General features: G+C 37.6%; 1 protein-coding gene across 8 annotated transcripts in view; it reads left to right on the forward strand.

Annotated features, from left to right (window-relative positions):
• EBF1 (EBF transcription factor 1) overlaps positions 1-12,152 on the forward strand; it is a 363,878-nt gene that overhangs the window by 293,662 nt on the left and 58,064 nt on the right. For all 8 annotated transcript variants that reach the window (XM_026696683.2, XM_026696684.2, XM_087924224.1 and 5 more), the window contains exon 10: positions 4,354-4,480. In XM_026696683.2, coding sequence (XP_026552468.1) covers positions 4,354-4,480 — 127 coding nt within the window. The remainder of the gene's footprint in view (positions 1-4,353; positions 4,481-12,152) is intronic.

The raw sequence follows: 12,152 nt of genomic DNA on the forward strand, positions 1-12,152 counted from the left end.
TTTTATTAATGTGGATTTGTGTGTCATGCATCTGTCATCATGAATCTGATTAGTTATATATTTGTATTGCTTAGGTATGATTCATAAAAATATGAAATTCATTGTCATGTGATATGACAATGGGTGCTGGCTTGTAGTTTTGTTTGTTTTAACTTAGATAGATCATATAATTATCAAATGAAATCTTCTCCAGGTTCAAAGGCAAATTGTGTCTGAATTACAGATGCTAATAAACAATGAGACAAGGTTATTCTTTTATGCCTCCTTTGTTGACTTTCATTGAAAGACCTAGTTGGTTATTCTTAGAACCAACTAATGGACTAGACATTTCCAGTAGGGCTCTTTTAAAATTCCTGTATTTCAAGCCTGCATAGTAATTGTAAAGTTTGTAGTTGGGGCATCCATATTTTACTGAAATAAGTAGCCGGTATATATGGGGTGGGGTGAGGAATTGAATTGGGCAATGATATGAAAGACAAAGACAAAGCTTTAGCCCTTTACTCTTTCCCTTTCCCCATCAGAATCCTTCTCCACCAACTATTATGTAAACACAGGTGAATGGTTTACCCCAAGATAGTGATAGAAGGGAGAATATATAGGTACAACTAAATAGCCCAAACATTCTTCTACAGTTTGTTGATGAGTCAGTTGGCATGGAAGCTTCCAGAGGAGGGAGGACATCTGCAAAACTAATGATTTATTCAAATTGTGATCTGAATTTGGAATCTTTCCAGAGAACAGTGATTATGTTACTGCAGCTCACAGATTCTGAGATCATGAAGTTTGGAGTAATCTCTGAAGGTGCATAGTGTCCAGGATTGAGTTTACCAGAAAACTCTAGAAAAGCAATACACTAGAAAAGGACCTGAGTGATAGATTAACAACGGGACTAACCCCCTTCAAGGTAGTGAGCAGCATGGACTTCGTTCCAATGCCTGAGTATCCAAGGGACGCCCTCTCCTCAGTCAGCTGGTCAGCCTGACCGATTGGATGTCAATGCTGAAAGCAACTTGGGAGAATGTCAAAAAAGCACTGGCAAAAGTGGCATAGAACTATAAGAGACAGGCAGATGAACACCAAGCCCCACAATGACCATTCCAATTGGGGGAGAAGGTCTGTCTCTCTACCAAATATCTGAGGTTAAGACTCCCTAGCAAGAAATTGGGGCCAAGGTTCATGGGACCATTTCCCATAGTAAAGATCATCAACCCAGTCACGGTGCAATTGAAGTTGCCTCAATTATTAGGGAAAATACACCCAGTATTCCATAGTAGCCTATTAAAACCTATGGTTGGATCAATGCTGAGGTCCCTACCTTATGAGCCCTCAGATCCTGTGGTCATAGGAGGCCAAACCCATTATGAGGTGCAGCAAATCCTCGATTCGAGGTGGCACAGGAGACAACTCCAATATTTAATCAAGTGGAAGGGCTACCCCTTATCAGAGGCGTCATGGATAAAGAGTAGGAATGTCCAAGCCAGATTGCCTTGTAGCAAGGTTCCATGCAGAAAATCCAACCAAGCCTGGGGGCGGGGGGGGTTTCGTGAGCATAAGCTTCCATATCTGCAATCAATTTGCTTTTTGTGTGTGTTGTACAGGTCACCTTCAAGAAGTGAGGGGAGCCGAATGTCAACTCATAAAACATTTTGTATAAACATTTTATAGTTGTCAACAGAAAGAAGGGGGGGGGGGGAGTTTCAAAGAGCAGGCAGGAGTATGGAATTGAAAGTACATTCCATTCATATTTTATTCAGAGACTGATTAGATGACTGAAGCTTCTGCTGCACAAAAATCTAATTGGAGAGCATGATTGATGACTCTTGTCTATGGATGTGTTTCATTGGATGATACATACAGAGGGGGGGGGGGAAGCAGGATCAAGGGTGACAGTAAATCACGTATCTCAAAGTTGGCTACGCCCAGGCTAATGCTGGCATGTTAACTTCTAATAAATCCTTTGGAATTTTGGGAGTGTGGCTTGAGGCTCATGATTTAATTGGAGTAACTGCCAGAATCTTGACAAAGGGATGTGCAATAAAAGCATACAGGATAATTTAAAAACACATAAGATAATTTATTTAAAAATGTATTCTTCATAGTTCACAAAGCTTTGTTTTATTCTCTGTATATGGATATATCACTTCTTCTCGGTCATTTCAGAAAAATGGATTACTTTTATTCATAATTTCTTTTTTAATGTTAAAAAATTAAATCTTTCTCATTTGTAGAACTAAACAATAAAACTAAACATAAAACTATGAAAGCCTGTGAAAGAAGGTTCATTTATTTATCAAACTTGTACAGTGCCCATCTCAGCAGAGGTGACTCTAGGCAGCTTGCAGATGCTAAATAAAGTGCAATATAAAACATTAAAACAAATAAAGATTTTAAATTTAAAAATCGAATGAAATTTTTTATTTTAATTCAATTTTTAAATATAAAATCTTTATTAAGGCAATGGAATGGGATGGAGCAAAGTATGCACAGGAAAGAGGCCGGGTGTTATCTGTTCCATTAGCCACGGTTGGGCTGCTGGGGGTTCGCAGGGGTCTGAGAGAGCCTCTAGCTAAGAACCCCAAATCCCACCCCCCTCCCCCTCCCAGAAGTCTCCATGCGACCTGTTTTGGATGCAGGTAGGTGCAAGGCGCATGTGGAGGCTTGGGGAGAGCAAAAAATGGGCCTCCCAGAAGTTCAAGAAGACCAGAAATGGGCCCGTTTCTGGTTTCCAGAAAGCCATTTTTGCCCTCCCAGAGGCTTGTGGAAAGCCTCCGGAGCCTGGGGACGGTAAAAAGGCCTCCCTCAGCCATGGTTCAGGAAGCTGACTAGAACATGCTCACTATGGCCCCGCCCACCCAGCAACTGGATAGAGAACCCTTTGCTAATTTTTTTAAAGCCCACCCCTGCCATTAGCCACCTCTAATGAGGCACATGACTAAGTTTGTGGGTTGTCTGAGAACGAGTTTAAATCAGTCTTTAACAAGATTCCAAAAATGCTGGTTTTAATATGCCTTTCTTTATATTATAAAGATTGCATTGTCATATCATGGCACATTTAAGTGTCAACCAACAGGATTAGTCAGAGCATCATAACGTTCTTATAATAGCCCAATCTAATCTTGATAAGTTGGTTATACTTTCATAGCTCAAGATAAAGTGATACAGAATCAACAATAACTATTTAAAATGCAACAATAGCTGCAATAATTACAGGTCATAGACTAAAGCTGAAATGTGTCAAATAAAAATTAACATTTCATGTTGTTACAGAAAGACCCACATGATCAGAATTTTTTGAGACAATTTCTCCTATCTTTACATTTACTTCACTGCAATTCCCCAACGAGTTAAGAGAAAATAGTTGAAGGACATGAAGTAATATTGTAGCAGAATAGTTTATTTAAAAGTCTCAAATGAAAACGGCTGTTAAAGTCGGATCTAATTCCTGATATAAAAAGACATATAACACACATTCACATATTGTAGTTATTATTTTATGACCAGGCTTGTGAAAGTGTCTTACAGCAGTAGGCAATTAATACTTCAAAAGCTATAGTATATATTTTAAGGCATACAAAACTGGAATATCCCAAATGAAACAGAACAAGTATATGAGGTCAGCCTTGTGCTCCTCTCTGTTTCATGGAGTATTCTGCACAGAACAATATTATAATATAACTTTGGGATTTCAGTAGGAATTCTAATTCTGAAAAATAGTGGTACAACGAAGTGGTACAAAATAGTGGTACAAAATAGTATTACAACAAAGGAATGCCCTATTGCATCACAGATAATGAACTGAGTGTAAAATATATACAATATATATTTTAAAATATATATTATATATATTATTATATTTTAAAATATAAATTATATATAGTATATATAAAATATATACATGTCGTTGTCTGAATAAATGTCATTGTCAGAGAGAAAACATATATGTGCTTATCTTTTCCATTGCCTTGACTGAAATGTGGAAAGCCCTTACTTTTTGTTTGATAGTTTTCTAATAGGACACTCATATCAGATCTGTCATATGCTAGGGGAACAAAATGGAAATCCTGTAGGATTCCTTAGTATAAAAATTGCAAGTTGGTTCAGTCAAAACTTGTGGTTTGTCACAAGAAATTCTCATATCCTGAAATAAATCTTGCTGTGTAAACTGAGCTGGGAAATAACATTTGCAAATATTGTTGTCATTGGCTTTTATGCTAGTTATTCCAAGAATTCATTCAAACACTGACAGGTTAATTATATATTCCAAAGCTTTGTAGTGTGATCTGGAAAAATATGTGTTATTACATAACTATTCTATATCTAACCATTTTCCTCTATTCTTACAATTGCTTCTAGCTTATTACACCACATGCTATCAGAGTTCAAACACCACCCCGACATATTCCTGGTGTTGTGGAAGTTACATTGTCCTATAAATCCAAGCAGTTCTGTAAAGGCACACCTGGAAGATTTATCTACACAGGTAATGTTGCTTTAATTTAAATATAAGTTTTTATGGGAAAAGATATAGCTGACCATCTTTTGGTGGTGTTGCCACTTTGAGACTATGCATTGTAGTAATGAATATTCCAAATTAATGCAGATTCCTCCAACACAAGGAACCTTTCCTCCTTTTAGAATGGAATGGAATAGAATAGAATAGAATAGAATAGAATAGAATAGAATAGAATAGAATAGAATAGAATAGAATAGAATAGAATTCTTTATTGGCCAAGTGTGATTGGACACACAAGGAATTTGTCTTGGTGTAAATACTTTCATTGTACATAAATGAAAAGATACATTCATCAAGAGTCAGGAATCATCAGGTACCACACTTAATAAGTCATATGATCACATAACAATTCAAATAATAATTTGTATCCTGTGAAACATCCAATTACACAGTAATTAAAACTTTTACTGATTATATTTCAATGGAAAAATAACAACATCACAGCCCGATCAAAAAAATCAAGTTTACAGTGAAAGGAAAACTTTTTGGTAACCTGGCTGTTAGTCATATCTCTTTAGAAATTTGAAAGATTGAGTGTGAAAGGAATCAGCACTGTTTGCTTTCTACATCTGTATTCTGCCTTCTGACAAACTAAAGTGCAAGGCCACATGAAGCAGTGATTCATAGAATTAAATAGAATTATACATATGGAGTCTATTACAAGTCTAATAACTTATTTTTAGAAGGAAGAAATACAGTATATGTCCTCTAATGACTTGAGAAATTCTCTGGATGGATCATTTGTTCCTGTCCAACGTATCACAGGCTATTATTCTCTGATAATTATCAGGAGAAGTTCTGAACCTTCATCCAAGTATTCTATAGATGTTGACTGTGTTTTCTATGTTTGTTTGGGGTGTTTTTGTGTGTTTTCTGAAGTCCATAACCCTCTCTCAAGTATTTGATAGTAAACTTAGATATTTTCCCCACATATCTTAAGAGCCTTTCTACTGTTTACAAAAAAGAGGTGACTTTCCTTGGGCTGGTGCCTCAGCTTGATTTCCAACACCTAGAACCACAGGTGGCATCTCTACATGAATGAGGACATCTCTGGAAACACTAGAACAGATTTTTATTGTTGTTGTTTTTCCTATTTTACAAGTTCTAAAGAGGAGTATAAATGACAGCATGAGGTTTCTAAAATCCCTCCCATTTCATCAGCCAATCAATCAATCAATTTCAAAACTGCCAAAAATCCTTTCACAGAAAACACTTTAGTCTTTATTTTTAAAAGACAAATATTTTTTTCCTGCCAGATTGCAACTGCACAAAGTCCAGGTGTTCAACTTCCTGTCAATAGTACTATATTAGCAGCCTGGATGTACAGTTGTCACTCCTCCTACTGGCAGAAGAGATGGATAAGGAGGCTGCAGTCAAGTAACACGCATCCTTTAGTAGTAATAAAAGAGAACACACAACAGTAGAAATGGAGTTTCAGCCTCTTTAGTGCTGTGTGGAATTGGGAGTTGCAGCAGCTGAATTATACTAGAGGGGCTTCTAACCATAGTTACAGTAGTATGCTTGTTGAATTGAAGCTTGTAAAAGTATGATGGCTCCAACTGAGTTGACGGTCCAGTCCTCAATGGAACTTGGCCTGTAGTCAATGTCTTCTTACCTCACTGAAGTTTATACCCATGATTAGCAGAATGGAAAAAAACAAAGAGATTAAAAAAAAACAGGAAAGACAGAAACAAGTCAAAGAGAGTTAATCTTTTCCCAGTGATGAATTTGTATCCTATGATCTATCTTTCAATTGACAGGTTCATATTTAACTTTTCAGGGTTGTTTTAAGTTTTCCTTCATTCAGTTCTCTGTGTCAGGTTTCCAAGTAACAAATCCATTGCAAGCAAGGCTCCGAGGCAATTGAGTTCCTCAAAGATTATTTTTATTGGAAATATCATATTGGCACATATCTGGCGAAAACTGATTTTGAAACTCCCGCAGTTTTCACCTTATTAAAAGTAAAATATTTTCTACCGTCTCAAACCAATCATATGGTCCAATCATTGTGCAATCCAACAACTGGGTGGCATCACTCCACCTTCTTCCGACCAGGTGTCCTTGATTCCCAAGAGAAAGAATTTTGTTTTGGTTACAAAAATCCCTCTATCTCAAATCCCCCCTCCCTGACCCTCAGCTCCAGTGTAGCAACACTGAAACAGACAAAACGGCTCCGGTCAGGACAGCTTCAGGGTTGATACTTTGTCAAGTTCAGGCAGTGATTCAGAACACTTTTCATGAATTTTGATGGAAGAAAGATGGAGAACTAGAAATAATGAGATTATTGGTAATTAGAGATGGATGAGAAACACGTTCAATTTTCATTCAATGTAAGGATGATATTTGCTTTTCTTTAGCATATATGCAAAAACCCCACGTACAAGAATTTGTATAATGGAGAAAATGTGAATAAACAAACAAACAAAAACTTTCCTTCCTTCCTCCCTCCCTCCCTTCCTTCCTTCCTTCCTTCTAAAATAGACCAAGCGATGAAAAGAAAAGTAACAAACTGCAGAAAATCAGAGTTGATAACTTCCCTCATAACAAACTCACCCCAACTCAGAAAACATTTTATGTTTTTGATGATAAATAATGGTATAAACAAGATGGATAAACTAATCACCAAGAAACTGAACAAAGTTTCTCCAGTGCCGTTTTCAAAATACCTGCCAGTTAGGATAACAGATAACAGACAATCAGAGTTGGAAGGGACCTTGTAGGTCATCTAGCCCAACCCCTCGCCCAAGCGGGAGACCCTACACCATTTCTGACAAATGGCAGTCCAATCTCTTCTTGAAAGTCTCAAGTGATGGTGCTCCCACAACTTCTGAGGGCAAGGTGTTCCACTGGTTGATTGTTCTCACTGTCAGAAAGTTTCTCCTTGTTTCCAGGTTAAATCTCTCCTTGTTCAGTTTCCATCCATGATTTCTTGTCTGGCCTACAGGTGCTTTAGAAAATAGCTTGACCCCTTCCTCTCTGTGGCAGCCCCTCAAATAATGGAGGACTGCTTTCATGTCTCACCTGGTCCTTCTCTTCACTAGACTAGCCTAGCCCAGTTCCTGTAACCGTTCTTCATATGTTTTAGCCTCCAGTCCCCTAATCACCCTGGTTGCTCTTCTGTGTACTTTTTCTAGACTCTCAACATCTTTTTTATGATGTGCTGAACAAAACTGGATGCAGTACTCTAGGTGTGGTCTTACTAAGGATTTATAGAGTGGTATTAGTACCTCCCTTGATCTTGATTGTATCCCTCTGTTAATGCAATTTAGGATTACATTGGCTTTTTTGGCTGCTGCTGCATACTGCTGGCTCATGTTTAGCTAGTTGTCCACTAAGACTCCAAGATCCCTCTCACAGTTACTGCTGTTGAGCCTGGTTTCACCCAGTCTATATGTGTACTTTTGGTTTTTCTTGCCTAAAGTGTAGGACTTTACTTTTCTCTACATTGAATTTCATTTTGTTAGATAAGGCCCAGTGTTCTAGTCTGTCAAGATCCATCTGGATCTTGAGCCTGTCTTCTTGGGTGTTAGTTATTCCTGCCAGCTTAGTATCATTTGCAAATTTGGTAAGTTCCCCTTCTATTCCCACATCTAAGTCATTAATAAAGATATTGAAGACTATTCGGCCTAAGACCGAACCTTGTGGCAACCCACTGTTTACTTCCCTCCATGTAGATTTAGACCCATTAAGGACTACTCGTTGAGTATGGTTTGTCAGCCATTTGCGAGTCCATCTAGTGGTCGTGCTATCTATTCCACATTTTTCTAGATTACTAAGAAGTAAGTTGTGGTCTACTTTGTCAAATGCTTTGCTGAAATCTAAATATATTATGTCCACAGTATTTTGCTGGTCTACTAATTTAGTCACTTTGTTGAAGAATGAAATAAGATTGGTTTGGCATGGTCTGTTTTTAACAAACCCATGCTGACTGCTAGTTATTACTTTACTTGTTTCTAGATGTTGGCAGATATATTTTTTTATTATCTTTTCCAGTATCTTCCCGGGTATTGATGTTTGGCTGATTGGTCTATAGTTTCCTGGGTCTGGTTTTTTTTTTTCCTTTTTTGAAGATGGGAACCACATCAGCGCTTTTCCAGTCCTCTAGTAGTTCCTCGGGGCTCCAGGATTTTTGAAAGGTGTGGTGCAGTGGTTCTGAGATGACCTCTGCCAGCTCCTTTAAAACTCTGGGATGTAATCCATCAGGTCCCGGTGATTTGTGTTCATCAAGGTCAGACAGGTGTTCTCTTACTATTTTTTTGCTTATTTTAAGTTTTATTTCTGGTCTGTCTTTTACAGTTATGTTTTTGGTGGGTTGAGCTATAGTTTTTTGTGTGTGTGAAGTCTGATGCAAAGAATGAGTTAAGCAGTTTTGCTTTCTCTCTGTTGCCTGTTACTTCCTTGCTGTCTTCTCTCTTTAGTGGACCAACTGTTTCCTTGATTTTTTTTCTTGTTTTTTATACGTTGGAAGAAATTTTTTTTTTTTTATTATCTTTGACTTTTGTTGCAAGTCTTTGTTCATTCTGAGTCTTTGCTACCCTGACTTCGTCTTTGCAGATTCTGGCTATCTGGTGATATTCTGCCTTAGTTGTATGTCCTTCTTTCCATTTTTTGTACTTGTCCTTTTTTTCCTTTCAATTTGCCAGAAAGATCTTGGTGCAGCCATGCTGGTTTCTTCTTGGATTTCATATTTTTCTTTCTCAGTAGTATTGTGTTGTTCTGGGCTTCTATGATCATACTTTTCAGAGTTTCCCAAGATTCTTGAGTTGTTTTCCCCTTTGGATTTTCATCCATGGAATTTTTCTCAAGTTCTTCCTGAGTTTATTAAAATCAGCTCTTTTAAAATCCAAGACTCTGGTGTCATTATGTTCTATTGCTTGTGTTTGTGTTATGTTGAATTCTAGTATGACATGGTCACTCTCACCCAAGGTTCCTGCAGTTTCAACTCCCTCTATCGCTTCTTTTCTGTTTGTAAGAATTTAAGTCCAGTATGGCTGTCCCCCTAGTTTCACCCTCTACCTTTGGGACAACAAAGTTGTCAGCTAGATTGGTTAGGAATTTATTTGATTTCTCACTTGGTGCAGAATTAGTTTTCCAATTGATATCAGGATAATTGAAGTCTCCCATTACTATTGTCGTGTGTTTCCTGCATATGTTTGTTAGTTGGCTGGCAAAAAGGACATCTATATTTTCTGCTTGATTGGGTGGCCTATAATATAAACCTATGGTCACGTCATTCTTTTTTTCTTTTATATTGACCCATATGTATTCTAGGAAGTTTTCATCTTTGTTTTCATGCATTTCTGTAGCAATATAGTGGGTCCTTTACATACAGTACAACTCCACCTCCTCTTTTATGGGGTCTGTTTTTTTTTTTTAATAGTTTGTATCCTTCTACCAGTATGTTCCAGTCATGGGTTTCATCCCACCAAGTTTCTGTTATTCCAGCTATATCATATCTACCTTCATGTATTAGAAGTTTGAGTTCACCCTGTTTGTTCCCCAGACTTTGTGCATTTGTATATAGGCACTTGAGATCTTTAAGTCTGACACTGTGTTTGCTGTTTACATAACTTGTGTTGTGCCTGCCTGCCCCTACTTTCTTGCCACCTGTTTGATTAATGCACATGGTATGGCACTCACTATTAAATGCTTGGTTTTGGTTAACAGCAGAATCCTTATTAATTTTAGATTGCTGGAGACAGAAATGTTCTGTATCCATTAATTCTCTGTCCCCGCTGTTCAGTTTAAATGTTTGTCCTCGAAATCTGTGAATTTAATGCCAAGTAACTCAGTCCCTTTCTTTGATGGATGCAAACCATCAGTTTTGTACAATTTTTCATTGGATCAGCTACAGACATCATGACTAATAAAACAAAAGCCTTCCCCTTTACACCACTCCTTTAGTCACAGATTAAACTCTGCTACACACTGGCCTGTCCCTTTTTGTTCCTTGTATACTGGTAGAACCTCTCAAAAGATAAGCCTACAGCCCATATTACTAAGTTCATACCCCAAGCTCTGGAAGTCTTTCTGAACAGAAAGTACATCCTTCTGGGACAGATCATTTGTACCAAGATGTATAATAGCATCAACATCACAGTCCTTATTGGCATTCTTGAGTATCTTAAGAATACGCCTCTTGTCTCTGCTGGCAGTAGCACCTGGCAAACACCTGACCTCTTTCAAAACCTCCATATCCTTTCCTAAATTTACATCCCTTACAATTGAGTCCCCAGCCAGAAGGTGGCTTCTCTTTTTGGATGCCTTGCTCTTCTTATGTGACTGGTGTGTAATACCTGATTCACACTTTCTCCTTTCCAAAGTAAGTTCTTCTAGGACCATGATCCCCAGCTTATTTGAGTTATCATTATCACAATTACTTGACCTGTCACTTTAGTGTCCCTATTAAGGTCAGCAAGAGCACTGTGTCTGTTATGCTGGGACACAGCAAAAGCTTTGTGTTTATGGTCCATAGCTCTCACCCTGCCAGATCCCATGGTTGTCCATACTGCCCGTTTCCTGTAGGATCTTTGTGGTAGTGGGGGCTGGTAGCATGGCAGCTCAATAGATGGATGGTTTGGGCATCTAATTTCTGCTTTGAGAGCACAGATTAGAGATTCTAGATAGGTAATCTGTCCATGTAGACTGGTAATTTTTTTACAAAGAAGACAGTATCTAAATTTGAAAAGAATACAGCGAAAGACAGCTGTAAAGCAAGTATTATGCTGAACTAAGCCAGTCATTTTGAAATAAAATAAACTCACAATCTAAAGTGCACTAACCCTAAATGTATTATTGGTATTTTTGGTTTATAGTTATATGATTCGCACGCCATTAGGCATGTGGGCCACTATTGTTCTCCTTTGTACTCACCCTCTGCCTCCTCACAAGCAGCCAGCAGCTCCTCCCACCAAGTGTTGTACTTCAAATATTTGTATTTCAAAATACTTGGAGAAATAGCCTGCCTACTCTGTGGTTGATGTTTTTTTTAAAAAATAGAATGTTCCAGCAAAACCAATGTAAATTCTGTCCTCAATTAATATAATTAATCAAAGCATCCCAGTTTCCATTTTAATAGTCCACAAGCCTACACTTCTAGATGGCTTTTTTATCTATCTATTTCTGGACGTAAGGTATCTTCAAAATCCTTGTCCAAAAAGATTCAAATCTTGGACACTAAATATAGAATGTTGTTGCTGGTGGGGTTGGGAGCAGAAAATACAAATAATGAAATGTTACCTATTCTACGTGTTATAGCAGGACCTCACTAGTACCTTTATTCACTTGGCTCTAATATGGGCCTAGATGTAGAAGACCCCACTCTCCAAGGATGTTTCCCTTACTCTCAGATCATAATATAGAAATTTCCATTATAAAAGGTTCAATTCAGAAATCAAAGAATCAAGGAGTCAAGATTATATGTTTGATTGCACTTCCCACTAGGATTAGGAATATATAAATGGATGACACATTAAAGTTCATTTGGAGGCTATCAAGATTATCTATCTATCTATCTATCTATCTATTTATCTATCTCTATCTGTCTGTCTGTCTATCTATCTAAACAAATGATTCTGAGTGGCAAACATCATAAAAATTTAAAAAAACAAAGAAAAACAAAGCAACCAATACCGTAGAA

This window comes from Pseudonaja textilis, chromosome 2 (genome assembly GCF_049901715.1).
Source record: "Pseudonaja textilis isolate UNSWEBS1 chromosome 2, rPseTex1.2, whole genome shotgun sequence".
NCBI lineage: Eukaryota > Metazoa > Chordata > Lepidosauria > Squamata > Elapidae > Pseudonaja > Pseudonaja textilis.